This window comes from Aplidium turbinatum, chromosome 9 (assembly GCF_918807975.1).
Source record: "Aplidium turbinatum chromosome 9, kaAplTurb1.1, whole genome shotgun sequence".
Classification (NCBI taxonomy): domain Eukaryota; kingdom Metazoa; phylum Chordata; class Ascidiacea; order Aplousobranchia; family Polyclinidae; genus Aplidium; species Aplidium turbinatum.
In genome coordinates this window covers 13,156,750-13,177,209 of record NC_137480.1, presented here as the reverse complement: position 1 = coordinate 13,177,209, position 20,460 = coordinate 13,156,750, and the positions used below count along the sequence as shown (strand labels likewise).

General features: G+C 38.7%; 2 protein-coding genes across 2 annotated transcripts in view; both read left to right on the top strand.

Moving 5' to 3' along the window:
• Positions 1-5,748: 5,748 nt before the first annotated feature.
• LOC145776708 (uncharacterized) lies at positions 5,749-6,342 on the top strand. The gene has a single exon (XM_082587937.1). It carries the CDS (start codon positions 5,749-5,751, stop codon positions 6,340-6,342), a length of 594 nt encoding a protein of 197 aa, XP_082444063.1.
• A 3,585-nt stretch (positions 6,343-9,927) lies between these two features.
• LOC145777018 (multidrug resistance-associated protein 1-like) overlaps positions 9,928-20,460 on the top strand; it is a 44,518-nt gene continuing 33,985 nt past the window's right edge. The window contains exons 1-7 of the mRNA XM_082588285.1: positions 9,928-10,067; positions 10,742-10,918; positions 11,319-11,444; positions 11,592-11,732; positions 17,865-17,981; positions 18,255-18,388; positions 19,125-19,256. Of these exons, the coding sequence (XP_082444411.1) occupies positions 10,029-10,067; positions 10,742-10,918; positions 11,319-11,444; positions 11,592-11,732; positions 17,865-17,981; positions 18,255-18,388; positions 19,125-19,256 (866 nt within the window). The 5' untranslated portion in view covers positions 9,928-10,028. The remainder of the gene's footprint in view (positions 10,068-10,741; positions 10,919-11,318; positions 11,445-11,591; positions 11,733-17,864; positions 17,982-18,254; positions 18,389-19,124; positions 19,257-20,460) is intronic.

The window sequence follows — 20,460 nt, the reverse complement described above, 5'->3', positions numbered from 1 at the left end:
GAGACATGGTTGTGATAATTTTTATTTCAATTATGACTTAAGTGATAAAATTATCTGTGATGTTTGATCACTTCTGCGGTGGATCTTAAGTTCAAGATGGAAGTTTTTCCTACCGTGCAAGGCTTTACGTTTCTTCACAAATCAAACCAGGTCTTCAAAGGTGATTTTGTGGTACCTGTTCTAATTTCTTTTTTGCATTAAAGGTCAATTCAGAATTGCCTGCATGTAGGCTTAGATTCAATAATCGCGAGATTGTTGAAACAACTTGCTGAGCTAATTTTGGGATGATGTAGTCATTGTGCAAATACTGTCTATTCTGTTTCAATCAACACCATGCTTAACTGCTTATGCTCCTTTTAATTTTGCTTTGCTTGGAGCTAGAAGAAATACCTCAACCTTTTGACAAGGACACAATCTCTCAGTGACCAACAGTCACCTCCTCAAGCCCGTTAAAACGATAATCTAGGTCTCCCCCTAAATTAAGACGTCTACGAAAAACGCACGATATCCAACGAATACGAGGTGGTTTCTTCAAGGTTGCGGGCCCCTAAAATTATTCCGGGTCGGAAATTAACCCCTGGACCTTGCTGACAACGCTACTGACTATCCCTTATCTTAACATCGAACCAGGTTTGATAACCTTAGATTTGTTATCAAGAACTTTATTTGTTTCAATTATTTGAACTAGAAAGGTCATCTCTTAGGTTTTGCTAAAACAAGATCTATTCTAAGACAAGATATGCTCAAAGTTGTTGCAGTAGCCAATAACACTAAACTGAGCTATTCCGTTCAACATCCCTGCCTTTTCTTGGCAGTCTGGTGTAGAAACAACTGACAGTCTTAGACTGCTGTTTCCCTTTTTTTTTCACCACTAGTATATGGGTCCATTTTTTTCGAAATGCTTTTACTTTCACAACACTTAGGCTATATAATAGGGTGTCCCACTTTTAGGCGACTTTTCAGGAAAATTAGGTTCGGGTCAAATTCTTAATGGATTTTCGTCACTGATTTCAAAAATGACGTTATTTTTTCATTATGACGTCATCTTGATGTGCCAGCTAGCGGATTTTTGCTATTTTGGCCTTTTCACGAATATGGTAAGAGCTAGAGACTTGGAACTTGTGCCAAAATGACCGGAAGGGACAATTTCCTATTTGTTGATACAATATAAAACGCTAACTGCAACAGAAAAGGAGTTATTTTGAAAAAACATGTTTTTGCTAATTTTTTACAAAAAAATGAGAAACACGGCAATTTTGCTACAGTAATGCTTTTATTTCGGTTGTTAAGTTGCTCCACTTTGTTTAGCAATTAAGTACAGTGGTAGTAGTAGTAGTGATACACACTCTTGAATGTCTCTTCCATGTAAATGAGATTTATTTTACACACGCAAAAAGCTTTTTGGAAGGCAAAGTGAAAAAAAAAAAAAATGCATACGAAGATGGTGGTTTGATGAAAATAATTAAGAAAATATCAAAACTTAAGCCCCAACATCTGAAAATCCGACAATATTGTAAAGTTTCATCACAGCTATAGCCGCAAATCATTTAAAAGCCAAGATCTTATGGTTTTCTGAGCACAAGAAAGAAGCTAAGATTCATCTTTTCGGAGCGACCATACGTGTCTTCTTGCTATGGCAGTTCATTTAGTGATGAATGTTCCAGGAAATTTGAAACCCCTACTTTTTTATCAAGAAAGGGTGTCCCATGCGCGTTGAATAACAACAGCGAGTGGTTGCTTAAGATTGCTGATTTTTGGGTATTGTGTTGGGCCTCAGGATATCCCTAAACTTCAACGTATGGTTTCTTTTATTGTTTGTGTTTATTTGCCAGCATTTTTAGTCATCCATCTTAAACCTTCCGCTGCTGAAGGTCCCTCAATTGGTACTGCTTACAAGAGATTTATTACTTGCATATAAACCTGTGGATGAACCAGTATTCAACGCTGTTCTGAAACATTTCGTTAAGCATGCATCTCAATGGTTGAGCCCTAAAAACGTTGCTTTAAGTTCTCCACGCTGAAGCTCCGCCTTTTGCTGCTGATGCAACAAGACAGAAAAGTTTTCCAAGAAACGTTGATATCGAGCAGACGCTTTTGAAGCGTGACAACTTTAAAGTGCTTTTTTCTCCGAAGAAAGTAAGATGGCTCCACGCATTGCATGTTTTTCATCTCCAGATGGAGATGAAAAACAATAATAATAAAAATGCATAATAATCAATATTTCTCATATATCGTAACCTTACCAGATGAAAACCATATTCACCATTGTAGCGGATTTAAACTCATCCGCTACAGATCTTTTGTACTTGTTATTTTTCGGGCTACTTTCATAAATATTTTTGCTACAATTTATCAAAATCCGCTACAAGTCATAAAATATCAAGAAATATGAATATTATAGACATTACTTTGATAGAAACAGGCAAATATCCATTTGGGCTTTTTTTTATCTAATATTTTCCTTGTTTGGCTTTTTTTTAAAGTTCGCCCCGATAGCTCAGTTGGTTAGCGCGTGGCTTCGTGAACGAAGAATCTTCAAGATTAAGCGGCGCCGATTCGACTCTTGGGGTGTGCGCTTGAGCAACGCATTTTAAGGACTGCTCTCCATTCAGCGGTACCTAATGGATGGAATAATTCCCCAGCAACAACACTTCAACAATCGGAAATTTAACTCTGTCAATCTCGGTAACCGACCCTGCGTCAAATGCTTCTACAAGTATGCGAAACTACCAGGAATAACCTGTCAAAGCTTTGTCAGTCCGAGGATAAAGATTCAAAACCAAACCTTTTGTATTATTTTGGCTTTAAGATCTTTTCATAGTTTGGCATCTCTGCTTCTAAATGTTGATATTCAACAAGAACAAATCCAGCAAGCTCGAATTCTGGCACATTGAGTCACGACTTACAATGCTTATTTTATCTTGTTTGAGTTTGGCTTATTTTTGGCCTTTTTTCTACCTATTTGGCCTTTTTTTTTGGTGAGTTTGGCCTTTTTTTCAACTTTCAGTCTGGCAACCCTGTCTCCATCAGTGTTTTGCGTATGATCAACAACAACAATCGAGGAACAGAGCGCTTTATTGGCAGACTGAAACGCGTTGTGAACGGCTTGATTCGAGATGACCAAGACGATTTGGCCAAAACAGACTTGCGCATTTGTGCTGCTTTGCACAGTATGATGTGATAAATAATCCCATTGAACTGTGTTGTGTTGTTGAATGGTGGTTTTGTTTGATAGATCTTTGAACTAAATGATCAAGGATTTAAAGTTAGCTAGTATTAGTAATTGCATTATACATGTAAAAATCAATGCTGAGGTATATAATCAATTGTAAATAAGCTTACAATATGCTAGACTAACTACCACTGTACTTAATTGTTAAACAATGTGGCGCAGCACAGCAACTTAACAACCGAAATAAAAGCGTCACAGTAGCAAAATTGCCGTGCTTCTCATATTTTTGTCCAAAATGAGCAAAAACATGTTATTTCAAAATAACTTCTTTTCTGTTGCAGTTAGCGTTTCATATTGTATTGACAACAAATAGGAAATCGTCCCTTCCGGTCATTTTGGTACAAGTTCCAAGTCTCTAGCTCTTGCCATATTCGTGATCAGGCCAAAATAGCAAAAATCCGCTAGCTGGCACATCAAGATGACGTCATAATGAAAAAATAACGTCATTGTTGAAATCAGTGACAAAAATCCATTCAGAATTTGACCCGAACCTAATTTTCCTGAAAAGTCGCCTAAAAGTGGGACACCCTACTATATAACCATACAGACAGTTGGTTGGTTTTGAATCTTTATCCTTTGACTGACAAAGTCTTGATAGGTTAATATTGGTAGTTTTGCATACTTGTAGAGGCTTTTGACGCGGGGCTGATTACCGAGATTGACAAAGTGAAACTTCCGATTGTTGAAGTGTTGTTGGCGGGGAGTTATTCCATCCATTAGGTGACGCTGAATGGAGAGCAGTCCTTAGAATGCGTTGCTCAAGCGCACACCCCGAGAATCAAACCAGCGCCGCTTGATCTTGAAGCTTCTTCGTTCACGGAGTCACAACGCTATCCAACTAAGCTATCGGGGCGGACAATAAGGCCATAACAGTTTTTAACCGGTTCGGTCTTCAGCCTCATCAGTGCAATATGAGCTGGGCTCATCAGTATCATAATACTCAATTGAATTCTTACCATTGTGGAAAGACAGCAACCAAACCACCTGTCGCCGAGGTTGTGCACTAGTGATGTAGCGGGAAGAAAAAATCTGTCGGGCTGCCAGCATTGCACAAAATCTGAAAGTGTCACGTTGCACACACCCGCACCGTAAAAATCAGAAAACGTCAAAGTATACATGTATACGTGCATTGCAAATACGAGAGAATCTACAAGTTTTGGATAATTATAGGATTTTTAATATATGAATGACTTACAGCATTTGTTGTCCATCCTTGATAGCTCATCTGAGTTGCCTTTGATCGAAAGCTGGGTCCTACTTGAGGTAGACTTACTGAAATATATTTTTCTGTACAGTACCCTGTGTTAAAGGAGCGATTTACCGAGCGTCAGCAAAAGGCTGAATAGGCCTGCAGCAAAGATAAAAGTAAACAAGGCATAAAAAGAGTGTGGTCGACTAATGGTTATCGTAACCAGTGCAGGATTAAGGTGGATGCTATTGATGCTGCAGCATTAGGCCCATTCCTGAAATAGGCCCAGACGAAAACAGACGTGAATTTTCCGGACGCTGAACAGTTTTCCTTTGCTTAATTAACCCACAAATAATTCTTATTATGAAATTTGTAGTCCGACTTTCGCACGCCTAGGCACAGTGTTACGCCTAGGCACGTAAGATAAAGCAAGATTTTGGCATAGACTACTTATTTAAGATGAAAAATTATAACACTTTTCGAGCTGTTTCAGGGCGCTTCATTACTTCAGCCGCAGATAAGATGCACGGCTTTATTAACTCTTCCCCAATCGTGTATGCTTTTTTTGGTTTTAACTATTCGTAGAGAAACTAGATAGGATTCATGAAGAAAGGATTTTTCGGTTGTCGTCATCTTTTCATTTGCTTTTTTTAATCGTTCATATCAGAGAATATTCGTCCAAAATATTCAAGTGGCTAGCCTTCAAGATTGTTGTGCTTTGAATGAAAGTGACGAACAACTTTAGAAGGTTTCATAACGTCATTTGGCAGAATTTGGGAGCACACCAAACATTAGGGCCGTGACGATTGTTCACTACCCGGAACTATTGTAAAACCAAGCTCCAAGTATTTTTATTGTATTGCCTGACAAATTCCCCTTTTCGTTTCTTACTTCCCTCTGTGACACTCAACTTCTCTGCATATGCCCTTTTCGTAGTTTACATTTACACCAACGTGCAGATGCTGTCAAAGCGCTAGTAGAAGGGTGGAAGAGCATTCAAGAAGTCCTGGATGAGCTTGCGGCAGATAAGGAGCAGAAGGCCGATACGAGAAACCAGGCCGACGGATTTTCGCGCAGGATGGACGAACTTGAGACAGCAGTTATGGCGACTGCCTGGAACGATATCCTATGTCGTCTCAACAGTACGAGCATTAGCCTCCAAGACCCTACAGTCAGTCTGAATACGGCAACTAGTTCATTGGCATCACTGGTCGACACGATTCAATTTGCACGGGACAGATTTGACGTGTATGAGCAGATGTCGATCGAAAAGGTTCCTCACGGCGAATAGAAGGCTGAAGAACGTCGAGGCCGTAAGCGAAAGCGAATGCCTGATGAAGGAGCTGCAAACGAAGAAAACCTCACCCCTAGGGAAACATTCAAAACCCATATATATCTGGTCATGATCGACAGACTGTTAGCTGAACTGGAAAAGCGAATGAAGGCGTATGAGGATATATCTACAACATTCGGATTTCTTTCGGAGCTAACGTCATTGAGCATAAAGCAGATCGAGAATAAAGCTCAAAATCTCGTTTCCTCGTATCCAGATGACTTGGAAGACACGCTGGTGGCTGAGCTCATACAGTTTGCTGCATTTATGCGCACCCAGAAATCGGTGAGTGTGAACGAGTCAGCAGAGCTTACTATGTACAAGCTTTTGTCGTCGTTGAACCTTTCTCAAACATTTCCAAACGTCGAGATTGCTTTGCGCATCTATCTGTGCTTGATGGTGTCCAATGCCTCCGGCGAGCGGAGCTTCTCAAAACTGGGAATAGTCAAAGGAGAGCTGCGGTCCTCGATGAGGGAGGAAAGGCTAAACATGCTGGCGCTTATGAGCATTGAACATGAGGTGCTGAGCAGCCTTGACTGCACTGACATGATCGAAGATTTCGCGCTGCTAAGGCTCGAAAAACAGTAGTATAAGTAAGCAGCACTAGCGCAGCATTGACAATATGCCAACGTTAAGTTGATCTGGATTAGCCTTTTCTTCATTAACTCTGCTTTTCAGGCAATATTGGTATTGAATTGTGTTGGTGTTACATAGCCTGATGTTACTCTCGAGTTTTTACGATAACACGTCGTTATTATTGTTCATGTTCATTAAAATTTGGCTGACTGCGTCGAAAGCAATAAAGGCTCTTTGGTCGGTCTGATTACGCGTGTACGGTGGAGTCAGAGTGTCGAATGCATATGTACCAATGCCTAGAAAAAATAGGCCTGTTTTTGCGCTGCAGCATCAGGCCCAGTTTCGTCTTAATCCGGCCCTGATCGTAACTGACAATAATATACGGTACCTGAACTCATTTTTTCATCGAGTTTCCTTAAAATTAAGTAATTTTTGGCAGCCCTAAAATAATCTGAGGAGAGGTTCTGCCATTATTGGTGAAAACGTTGCATTTTGCAACAGGGTGGACAAAATATTCTGCAATAGACTACCTTCCAAACAATCTTAGCGAAACCGCAATCCAGTCTGTTTTATTTTTCGTCATTAACGCGTCCGGGACGAAAAAGATACTAACTACAAAAATCGATATAAACCTACCAGCACGTTAACGAACGGGAAAAGGTGGCAAAACCTTGAAAGGTTTAAAACGTGCCTGAATGAAAAATTATGTTGTAGGCTATATATCAGTAGTTATCAGTATCAGTAGTTATAAAATGAACCGGAAATTCTTACATTTGTGTTGTTGACAACTGACAAGATAGCACGACATTACACAGTAAAGATAGGCTACAGGCCACTGTTAGCCCTGACAATGTTTTATAAAAGTTTGTGCCTTGTTTTGTTGAGACGGTACCCGGCAGTAGCGTAGCCAGGAATTTTGAAAGAGGGGGGTTTTGACCACCCAGCGGCGGGGGGTCTGGGGGGCCTCCCCCAGAAAATTTTGAAAAATTACTTTGAATTTGGTGCATTCTGAGAGCATTTTCAACAAAAATGTGGGTGCGAATATTCCTGTAAAATGGTGCTGTCTGGTAGCATAGCAAAAGGATAAGATCATGTTTTCTTCGGCATTTTTCGGAAATAAAGCTAAGTCTCTGTGTTTTCTTGTTGCTAATTCCTGGCTGAGATGTTTGAATGTTTGGTATTGGCAAAACTCCCTCTTTTAATGCAATTTCGTTTAAAACTAGGCATTTTTTTATTAGACTTAAAGCATCATTCTCAATATCGTGACGTCACACGCGTGCCAAAGGGGGGGGGTTGTAACCCCTAATTGGTTAGTTATGTTAGTTAGTTATGGCAATAGGTTAGTTAGTGTGTAGACAATGTACCGGTAGCCTACTAACCTTAAAATCGTTGGTATCAACAAATTTGCGCAAACTTTGCGAGAAACATCAATGAACATCAATTATCGTGCCACATGACCAAATCAGATATGTGTCTCTTTTTGGAAATAGTCTAAGTTTTTCTTGATGAGTTTAGTTAGTGGAAACCTCTTTGTGCATAATTTTGTACGTTTTGATACAGCCTACAAAACTTAACTTCACATGCAACTGCATGAAATAGGTGTGTATGCGTAGTGCGTACCGTACTCGCATAGTTAAAACATGTAGCTTGTTAGGGATGCTTGTCGAATTTTGCTGGTTTTGTTGAGATTCGAAACTGCCAGGATTAAGCTCTCAAAGAAGTATTTTCCGTCCGAGGATAAAAACTACCTCAATAAATCAAGCACTGAAAACACAAAGAGGCGACATATCACTAATGTGGCAAAACTGTTGTCTTCCGTTATACATAAAACATCTCTATTTGTAAAAACAAAATCATTTTTTGTCGTCTACTGAAAAAATTACATTCAAATCCAGCCTTCCGCACGTGTAAAATGAATTACAAAGTTTAGACCAACTATTGCTCAACAATCTGATTGATGTGATAAAAAGCGGCAGCACCGGCACTGACGTCATAAGCTTGTCAACAAGAACGTCCTTTCTCACAAGGTTTTTCATTTCACATCGCTTCAACGTCATTAGGCGACATAAACAGGGAAATTCTTAATAGCTGGGAAGCATGCGTTGGTTGCTTGAGGTTATGCAACTTCTATCGTAGCATTTGACGCGAAGAAAGTTTACGGTTTGTTTCGCGGTAACCGCAATATAAAACCGTTTGCGTTTGCAAAGTGATGGCATGGCATAATGGTCCGCTCTTTTTTATTGAACTTGTTATGAGTGGTGCACTTGGAAAGGGACAAATGAGGGCATTCGCTGAGGGGCCATGCTTGCCCCCCAACCTGGTCAGGCTACTTTGATTTCTGCGTGTCCATTTGATTTTGGCAACGTGTGTTAAGAGTTTGTTTAATTAAATGTGTGCCCATTTTCAGAGACTTTAGTCAATTTTAAGCTCGAAATTACTCGCTGCGAGCATTCGGTTTTGATAGTAAAAATATCACATGAAGAAAAGGAAATTCATTAAAACCAGCATTGAGGCGTTGTATAAGAGATTAGCTGGGTGAATTGCAATGTCACATAGCGCCTTTTGTTTCTACCGCGTTTCATTTCTGGCAATTTTGGTTGAATTACTCCGTTCTTCAAAGGTAGTTTCTTGTTCAACGCAAGCTGTGTGCATATGATTGTAAAGCGTTTATAATTTCAGAAATGTAAATCACCATAATTTTTTGCAGTGCATCATGCTTCCGTGCACAACTGCACATGGTTCGTTGTTGCTTTGAGGTGAAAAGGAAACTGTTGTCTCCATACACAAACAATACACATATAAAACGCAGAAAGAATAAGGTCAAAGAGATTTAACACTACGAACTTACAGTTAACCTTATCCACGAATTACGTTTCTTTTAACGAGCCTAAAATGTACTCTTTAGCAACGTAATGACCATAAAGTTATGGCTGGTTTTAAACTTTTGGTAGGCACTGTACAGCATATTGGGGAAACAAAGGTGTAAGAGTAAAGCCGGTAGATTGGAAGCGTGAGCCCGAGTATAATTTCTATTCAAGGGTTTGTCTCAGAAATTCGAGATGTCTCGTGCAAATCACATTGAAATTGCGTTACTTCGGGTTAGAAGATTACAACAGAAACTTCTTTTGTTTTGAAACAAAGCAAAGTTTTTCGCTGGCAAATTTAATTCAAAAAAAAAAAGAAATTTCCGTCGAGCGGAAATTGAATAGCCTACTTCTTGTCTCGAACAGACTTACAGTATAACAGAAATTTAAATCGAATTTTGTTTTAAGCTTTCTGCAGGGATCGCTTTATTTAAAATTTGAAAACTCTATGCCTACAAGAAGGGGAACTGTTTTCAAGCACCCCAATCAGAAAAAAAAAATGAGTTAAACTTGAAGAGATTTGTTTAGTAGTATTGTTCACTGTAGAGCTTGTGAATGTACGACGTGGAACTATTTAGTAGTGATGACATTGACAAGACGTCTATCTAAAGTACTCAGTCTAGACTAGAGACTAAATAACTCTTTCTTTTGTATGTTATATCTTTAAGCTCTACTTTGTGACTGTTTTTTAAGCACTTTTTGGGCGTTCCAATGTGACATCCAAATATTTACAGCATTGCAGAATCTGTGTTGCGTAGGCTACAATTAGATGAAGTTGTAGCGATTCTGGTGCTTGTGTAGTTTAGTAGCCTGTTCCTTGTACAGCATATTGATATGGATCTTCAATCTTTCTGTGGACCTGAGGAATTTTTCGTAAGTTACCAATTGTTAAATGTCCCACCGGCTGTAATTTTTCAAAAATCTGATGATTTAGCTCTTTATTACAGGGACGGGTAGTTTTTATATTCTTTTTGGCAAAGGAGTTTTATCTGCTACGTCTCAGTTATGCCGTTAAGGAGGGTTTCATGTTTCACCACATATAAATTTTGTATCATTTCAATAAGATTTATGTTTTGTATACCGTATCAGTTTATAAGTATACAGCTTAGTTTGAATTTATTTAATGTACAAAAGGCTTTATGATTGTTATGCTTTTTCATAAATGATATGACGTATTAAGGCTACGGCGTATTTATTTATTTTACAGGTGTGTTGGTGAACATTTAGTTTTAGTTCTGACGAGCATATGTCGCATGGTGCTGTGTTATGCATTTAATTTCTTTTACTACTTTAATTTCCTTTCCTGAAGCAGGCATCGATTACCTCGGATGAATATTGAATAATAATTAATCCAAGTGCAGTCGACCCCGCTTAATCGAACCACCCTTTATCGACCCACGTTTAATCGGACGAGTTTGGCTCGGTCCGGGTGTGGACCGATTAAGCGGGGTTAACTGTATTCCTATTAGGCTATGTGTTCTATAAGTATATAATTATTTTTGTATTCCATTAACTAGTCAAGTATACGTAATTGCAATTATTTTTAGAACTTTGACACTGTTTGGAACACATCAAACCCGTCATTCAGTCACTGCTTTGAGCGAACTGTGTTAGACTTAACGCCCTGTGCATTTTTGGTTGTTTTCGGAGTTCCTTATTTTCTCGTCATCCGAAAGTCGTACAATTCTTTCATACCCGTATCAAAACTTTTTCAAGCAAAACTTGTAAGTATTTTTTTCCAGCTCTGTGCAGTGTTCACTATTACATTGTTCGACGCGTATCGAAATTACTCGGATGCTTGAAGATGGACAAGAAGGTTGGCTAGCTTTTTTTTATTCCCATTTACATAATCCAAGTTTCATTGAGCACAAACCTGGTTTGTTTGTTTGTTTTGAAACCTTTATCTTAGGACTGACAAAGCCTTGATATGTTATTCCAGGTAGTTTCGCATACTTGAGGCCTTTGACGCAGGGCCTGTTACTGAGATTGGCAGATTGGCGGTATCTTGATCTTAATTCGGGCGCGTAACCACTGAGCTAACGACTAACGAGGTGGATAAGATTATAAATGAAGCACATTTCTTACAAACGAACTGCAAATTCCTTAAACTAACTGCATATGCAGACATTCACAGTCGTTTTATGGCTCTTGGCATGGGTTGACTTTGGACGTGGACTGTGGGATTGGACTCACAAAGTAGATATGCCGTTTGTGGATTTAGTGTCGCCTTTGGTGGTTGGTCTTGGAATGGTACGTCTGTAAATTTATGTAAAAAGGTATTGGTATGATTTTGATATGATATCTGAGCGTAACATTATGTTGTTCTGTACATTTCACGCATTTTATTTGTTTCTAAGTTTACATCTTTATTGTTCATCCACTGTATTTACATTGCAGGCCAAAGCTGCGTTTTATATCAATTATGATCGGTTAAAGGGAGCTCGTTCATCAGGCCTTTTGTCATGTTTTTGGATCTTATACGTTGTTCTCTGGGCTTTTGTTTTTAAAGATCAAGTTGACTTACTGATGGATGACAGGGTTTGTCATTTATTATCAAGTAGGTTTATGTTTATAAACTTCAGCCCAAACGTAACAGTTTTATTCTTACTCACCTTTTCCCCAAAGTACTTGATATTTTATCGCTTTGTTTGTTCATACTTCACATTTTAAGCATTATTTGCTCAACTAGTTAATACAAGTTTTACTTCAGCAAGATTTTATTACAAGCCATCTAAATTGTTTCTTTAAACGTTTACAGTCACATCCATGTTCACATAGACAATTAAACATGTGAAAAGTACGGCACAGGTATAACGGTGCTTGCTCAATAATTGAACTGTAACATGAAGAAACATGTTGCAGGAAAAAAATGAACGAACAAAAACAAGATATTACAACTTCATAACAAATGCCGCGAGCATCATTACACTATGTTGATGGCAACGTGACTGATTTTGGTGTTTTTATTAATGAGAAAAGCTAACCAGGCCGTTGTGTATCAGTAAAACTTAAACATTCGGTCTATAGTGATTTCTCTTAAAATCTTTTTTTTTTCGATCCACTATTGGCCCGAGGAACGTCTTTTGTCCCATTTTTGTCTTGCAGTGACCATTGCACATCTACAGTAGGAATCAAATATAGTTATCACTATCTAAACCAGGGTGGTCCAAGACTGCGAACATGAAGGGCCATATTGGGGTCTAAGAAAAACTTCACGGGCCGCATAGTGAGAAATAATAACGCGTTGCTGAAAGTAGAAACGTTGTAAAATAAAAACTTAACTAGGTTGCGATTTTGAACTTCATTTCTATAGATTTCGATCTGTTTTAGCTACATTCTTACTGTTCGCAGGCTATGACCATTAACAAATCTTGTCGCTGACAAAATACAGTTGCAATGAAAGGACTGAGTTTGCTGTTCTGATCGACCTAATGTTTTGCTGCACGCCTAACTCACTTTTTAATCTCTGCTTGCGACTCAAAAAGTGATTTTCAGCTAGTAAAGAAGATAGGATACATTACACGTCAACAAATTAGCAAACCAAAACAATTTATTGTTTTTTGCTTTTGCACATACAGTAGTGTCAATCTCTGGTTTAAATTCAGTGGTCGACAGACGTAAGCAGGCATCCAGGGTTTCATCAGCCATTCTGTTCCGTGTGTCGCTTTTTAATCGCTTCATAACGGAGAAAGTGCCTTCATAACGGAGAAAGTGCTAGCAACAAAAGCAAAATATCAACGCATGTCTGTGTCGTCACAAACCGACATTGTTCCCTCATAGCTACCTATTGAACCGATTATGCGCGACTTATTTAGGGTTGTGGCGAATGTAATGTAGGCTATTTATAAAACGTAGGTGTATTTTTAAACCTTGGATTTAGCACTGATAATTCTGGCAAGCACAGAGTGTTCGCGGGCCGCATGCGGCCCGCGTGCCAGGGTTTGGACCACCCTGATTGTCATGAAACTAAAGATGATTTTATTCATAAGGTTTTAACCAACTTAAAATGCGGCCACCCCAACTCAAAGCATACTAAAAATGAAGGCAGGTAGCTCACAACAACATGCAACACAAAATAGAGAACAGCCAGAAGGACAAAACACGCCAACGAAGTAATCATTAGAACAAGGAGCAGTACAGAAACAAAGTACGTAGAAATAACGTAAAACAATACATTATAACATTTACCCACTCTAAAAGGTAATGGGATCCCCATATCTAACGGAAGGAACCCCTTTGGTGGACCTAGACGATCTTCTTGGATTTTCATTGGAAAGGCTTCATCGGGTTAGGTCACCAGTCGTTGTTGATTGCGGATTGATTGCTGGATCGCAGTCGATCACTTGGTGGCGAACAACTTCTTCGACTTGATCGAAATTATTTCCCGGTGAAGCGCCACTGCAAGGCAACCTATCACTCGGTGTGAATGACTTTTCCTCTGTGTCCGATGATTGAGGAGAATCCACAATATATTCCGATGATTGAGGAGAATCCACAATATCCCCGTAAGAGATATTATTAGCAGGATGTGGGGCTAAGTCTCTTAGAGACACGTTAGACTCTCGGCCGTCGCTGTATTTGATCCGAGCTTATAATGGGTTGGCTTCGGTTAAGAACACTTTCGTGACTTGATCGTCGTGTTTGCTAGACCTGTTAAACTTTCTCAGTAAGATTGGGCCAGGAGTGCTTAACCAATCAGGAAGGGACTTCCCGTGTGACGACCGTCTAGAGAAGTTGAAGAATCGCTCATGCGGGGTAGAGTTTGTTGATGTACACAGTAGCGATCTCAATGCGTGTAAGGCGTTCGGAAGGACATTTTCCCATTTGCTTACAGGCAGGCCGAATGACTTGAGGTTACATTGTATCGCCTTCCATATTACTCCGTTGTAACGTTCAACTTGCGAATTGCCTTGCGGATGATAGGGTGTTGAGTGGCTCACAGCTACACCCCTTTCCAACAAGAATTGTTTAACATCCCTAGACATGAAACTTTGGGCTCGATCAGTATGAATAAAACTACAGGTACCGAACTTTGCAAACAGTTGAGAAAGGCACTTGATTACTGTGCCAGACGACGTATCAACACAGGGAAAACAAAACGGAAATCGTGAATACTCATCAATGACACACAATATATATATATTACGAGAACATGATGGTAAGGGGCCCTTAAAATCTAAGTTTAGCCTCTCCATGGGCTGAGTCGCTTTGATTAAATTATTCTGGACGGGTTTAAAGAAACGTGGCGGCTTAACTTCAGCGCATACATTGCATGATTCACATATTCTTTTAACATCAGTTGTCGAGTAAGGCAAATTTTTCGAACACACATAATGCAACAAACGAGTTAGACCCGGGCAACACAATTCTTTATGAATATCCATCAAACATTTAATGTTTCGCGCAGGTACCGTTGCGCAAAATGCTCTCGATAAAGCGTCGGGTGCTGTATTGTCTTTGCCGGGACGATAACGAATGGTATAAGAAAAGGATGCCAGTTCGAGGCGCCAACATAGCACTTTATTGTTTTTGACTTTTGTCCGCTTCTTGCTGTCAAACATGAAAGCTACTGATTTTTGGTCTGTAATTAATGTAAAATGCCTTCGAATCAGAAAATGGGACCATTTTCTTACGGCTTCAATAATACTCGTAGCCTCCTTTTCCATGGCAGGGTAGTGTAGCTCGCTCCCTTGTAATGACCGAGACATAAATGCTACCGGTCGCCCACTTTGATTTAGAGTAGCCGATATTGCTACATCTGATGCGTCACATTCTACGGTAAACGGTGAGTTCTCATCAATCGCTTGAAGGGATGCATTAGCAATAGCTTCTTTGAGGAATTGAAGGTCGTTTATTTGTAACGTGCTTAAAGGAAAGGCATCAACTCCCTTTAGCCTTTGTATTTTGTCAGAGAAGCCCGGAACCCACTTAGCGTAATAGGCAAACAACCCAATTGTTCTCTGTAGCGATTTTTTAGAAGTGGGTGGTGGTAAATCCCAAAGAGCTTTTAAACGCTCAGGATCGGGCTTAATTTGTCTATTTCCTACGCAGTAACCCAGGATGTTAATGTTCTCCACACCATAGACGGTTTTGTTATTATTGAGCGTCATATTACGTCGTTTCATGGATTGTAGAAATTTTGCAGCGGTCTTCTCTAGTTCTTCAGAATTACGACCGCCAATGATGACGTTGTCAAAGTACACGTACGTGTTTTCGAGTTTGTCCGAAGCAACAACGTTGTCCATTATGCGTTGGAATACTGGGCCACCATTTTTAACACCAAATGGCATGCGATTAAATTCAAATTGGTTGAAAGCCGACTCAAAATCCAAAGTTTTATTCTCCAAAAGACGCTGCCTGATATTCCGCGAAAATATTCCATTGATAAATGCGTCTCTCAGCATAATTTTCTTATGTTCTGCTGCAGACACAGCTTTAAAATTGCAGTTCTTTGCTAAATTTTCTAAATGGCGCCGAAACTTATGTAAGGTTTGATCTGAGTGCTGCTTTGCAGATGACAGCACATGTCGCGCATATATTTCGTTTGGTTTCTTGATATAAATTTGTTCCAAAAGCTGCATGGCTCCTTCATAAGTCTCGCACTCATCAATGTATTCAAAAACTTGGGGCGAAATCATGCTGATCAATGCTTTTAATTTAAGTCTTAAACGGTTGGCTTCGCCTGCTTCGTTTTCGGCAGGTCCCTGTTGTAAGTGCTTCTGAATATAGTTCTCAAAGACTTGTCGCCAGTGTCTAAATTCTCTGGCCGCTTGTACATTGCCAGGTTCAATGTCTAATCGCTGAGGTTTTAACAACCTCTCCATCCTTTGCGATTTTTAGTTGAAAATTTTTAAGTTGGTTAAATTGTCATGAAACTAAAGATGATTTTATTCATAAGGTTTTAACCAACTTAAAATGCGGCCACCCCAACTCAAAGCATACTAAAAACGAAGGCAGGTAGCTCACAACAACATGCAACACAAAATAGAGAACAGCCAGAAGGACAAAACACGCCAACGAAGTAATCATTAGAACAAGGAGCAGTACAGAAACAAAGTACGTAGAAATAACGTAAAACAATACATTATAACACTGATCTAAACCATCTAAACCCTTGACAGCCTGTTTCACCTAAAGGAGGATCATCAGAAGGTCCTTAATATTCACCATGTGAAGATGAAAAAAGTTGTTGTAGTTTTGACCACTCTAAACATCATCGACATGTTTTGTCTGCATATTTGTTTTTATATTTTATAAATTTGTGTTATTTTGCCTTCATACAATATTATTGTCTTTATAAAAAGTTTGTTGGTATGTTGAGTAAAGTATAGTAGGTCTTGGTCTACCTAGGTGCCGAAGCAACCATTCATGCACCTTTTTTCTTTTCATTCATTTACCAGAAGAACGCCAGAAAATATTTTATAAGTAAATGCTTGGTGAACAACCTCGCTCTGTACAGTATTTTCATGCACAATTTATATATTAGGCTATAAGGATATTGCTACCTTTTCTCGTGCTTTGACATGCTCTTCCTCGCCGTTCGTATGAAGCGGACAATTTATCATAAGTAGAGTTGTAGGACTTGAAACCATTTTTTTTTTAAATGATCAAGTGCGCAGAAGCCAGTTATTCCGTTGGGAGGAGAATAGGTGGGGCAACCAAGGATAGCATGACTGGTATAGTCTGCTCCACTGCTATATTATTGTTCTTCTTATGTTCGGAGTCGGTTGTAAACCTTGGTAGGGGAGGAACAAGCTCAACGCGTAAAAACATAGTCAATAAAGCCGAACGCTTTTTTATAATCTACTCCTCCAAGGCAGAGTGAAATATTGTATGATATTCATTTCTCTTCTCGATTAGTTTATTGTTAGCATGCAGGTGGGTCATTGTCACAATTGTTTCTATCTCTTACTAGTAAAGAGATTTTGAAACATTGATGACGTAGTTTATTGGGATATCAAACGTTAAATAGTCAATTAATTCATTGAACAGTTTTACTTGAAGGATAATAGATGAAATACTTGAAGGACTAAACAAATGGTTCATCACTGCCAGCACGTAAACAAATCAAATTCTGAACAGCAAACGTCTTCGTCGATTTCAAAACAAATATACACTACTTGCAACAGCTACTTTACAATTAGCAATAACGTACACTTTTACAATCTATTTAATATCTGCTAGAACTCTGCAATCGTCTTCAACATACCTTTCGTTACAACTTCTAATCACAACTTTAATTATGACAGGTTTGCTTTGACCAGAAGCTTTCAGAGACTAGGGTAATATTACATCACAAGAACTCATTCTTCTGGTCAACAAGTCAAAAAATGTTTCGAGAATAGCACGCAATGCCGAATCTTCTAGTAGTAGGCTTCACAATAAAATATTACATCATTAAAGGTTGCTATAGGTCAGTGATCGACGAAACATCACAACAGAATTACCTATTAAATAATTCACCTATTCTAGGACAATAATGCAGCTTGCCGTGGCGCTACGCATATTGATTATGACAGCCATGATTGAAAAATATTTTCTTATACCAGCATGTTGTTTAGAATGTTGATAGTCTTCATCTTTTAATTTCATTTTTAATCTTTTAAAATACTTAATCTTTTAGTTCATACAATTGTACATTCATTACATTCATAATAAAATAATTTTCAGCCATTGTCAGACCGGCAGAAATGGAGATGTGCAACGTTTTTAATTTCTTATGCTTTCGTCCTTGCCCAGTTTGTGATGTGCTTTTTTGTTGATTCTCCTCCAGCCTTTCCACCTGCGGTAGGTTGACTTCACAGTGATGACATGTTTAAGTATTGTTAGATTTGTCACATACATTTTTCTGGAAATTTTGTTATAGTTGGTGTTGGATTCAAAGTACAGCATGTGTACTATTGACCATAAATTGATTTTTCTGTGATCAAATGTTTGACGGATTTAAAAAAGTTATCTTGCTCAATTTAGGGCTTTAGAGAATCTATTCAACTGATTATTTATTTGTCGGTTGATGTAATCTTGGTACCAAAGAAACAAAAATTACCTGATGCATTTCAGGATGCTTTTGAATCAGAAAACCCAGACGATAATGTTCAAAATGAACTGGAAAAAAAGAGTAAAGAAGATTTGAAACCTCTTCCTGAGTATTCGGCTACATTTTTCTCAAGAATCGTATTCGAATGGTTCACAAGGTATTTCAACAATTTTCAAGTTATATCAATTTTCATATTATTTTTTTTATATTTTAACTGAATTTCTACCTGGCTTTCTCTAAGTGATACATAACTACTGTGTCTTGAGTAATAGTTTGTAATTGTTTTCTCTCTTCCTACTGTCTTTGGTATTATCTCTTACCTATCATAATCCATACATGTTTTTGCATGTGAAGAAACAGCAAGATCAACTCGTGATGGTTTAACTTTAGATGTGTGCATTTCAGTGTGGCAAGGCACTTCAACTTCAGCTCTTTTTTATGGGCACCTAACGAATATGCTAGATACATCAATATAATCTGGTTCGATAGCCGGGCCTGCATTAATGGTTATTCAGACCTTCTGCGTTATCGAAAACTGTTATAATTAATTTTTTAAGGGAGCATTTTCAGTCCAAAGATAAAACACAATTAATTTTCGCAATGTAGATTTTAACGACCTGTTTTAGCTTGCGTTGTAAAATCTGTTAAAATCTACATTGTGAAGTAAGCAACGATCATGCTGCTAAAAGCGAAACTCAATCAATTGCACAATTAATTTTGTTTATTTTTTGTGCCATTTTTGGCGAGACTTCATGTTCAATTTTTTTTTTCTAGGTTTGCGAATGTAATATATTTTGGCCAACCTTGTTTATTATAAGGATGTTACTTTAAAATGACTTGTTTCGACATTTCTCTTGACTAAATTGCAAACAAAAGATTTATTTTTCACCTAGCATGGTGATGATTGGATACAAGCGTCCAATCGTAACCGAGGATCTGTGGGACCTGGATAGAGCTGACAAAGCGGGAAGAGTGTCGAGACATTTCCTTCATGTATGGGAAACGGAAAAGAAGCGATATGCGAGGTACTGTGTAGTTGAAAATTTGACCTATAAACAGATATTTCTATCCCGTACAGTTTTGTTTATGACGCGTGCTATCTTGCTTGATGAAAAGACCGATGCGGTGAAGACTTTTTCATACTTTTTGGTCATGATGTGTTGTAACAATCTTTACCAGTGACGTTCGGTGGCTTAAACCATTGGGAAAGCAACTTGGAAATATGCTGCAGCAAGGTAGTAGGCACGAAGGGCGTAACCGTCGGGCGAAGCCCGAAGGCGTGTTGCCGAAGGCAACACTTTCAGCGGGGGGTCTCCCCCAGAAAATTTTAAAAAACTCTTCCAATTTGGTGCGCTCTAAGAGCATTTCCAAAATAAAATCTTCGGACTTTCCCAGTCCGAGGATAAAGATTTAATCAATCAATCAAACTGGGACTAGTCTAGAATGTTGGCTGCGTTTTTAAACTGAGCACAAAAACTTATTGTCAATGTCATCTGTAAGCATTTAAGACATGCATTGGACTGGTGCACTAGTAAAGAGCAAATAGTTAGCCTATAAATTAAGCTAGTCCATTCTTAAAGAACACAAGTAAATTTGCTCTGAACTTGTGATGTCAGTCTATTGACCCAAAAGAATTTAAAAAACACTTGTGCTGTTTCAGTAGCCTACTGGTTGGTTAATGTACCCTTTGGAATTGCATGTTTTATTGTAGAATCTATGTTTTTTTTGGTAAGAGAACCAGCTTTATTTTCAGCGTACTCAGTAGCCTATAGTTACAAGCGCGCAAATCACTCATGCGTAGAGGTTGTATTCCTTTCGTCTGAAAACATACGCATGACGTCACTGGGAAAGCACAACTAACCATACCATAACCATAACACATCTGATTGGCTAAGCAGCTGGTGACGTTTTGCAAAACGATTGAGGATTGGATAAAACGAAGGCGTTTTTTGACATTTTTGAACTTGGGAAAGCAACTTTAAAAGTTGATTTCCCTGGAGCTTCAGTGATGGTTTCTGACAAAAGCGTTTGCGTTAATTGGCATTTATAGGCAAGACATGCGGTGTGGTGAGGACTTAGACTACTCACAAGCGTTACGAGTAATTCTAGTCACGAACACAGTAATTTTCAAGTTAAAATAGACTTGATAAAAATAATAAGAAGTTAAACCTAGAATTCAGTCATTATATTTTGCATAGTTTTCGCTCAGGTAAGCACTGCTTTCCTTGC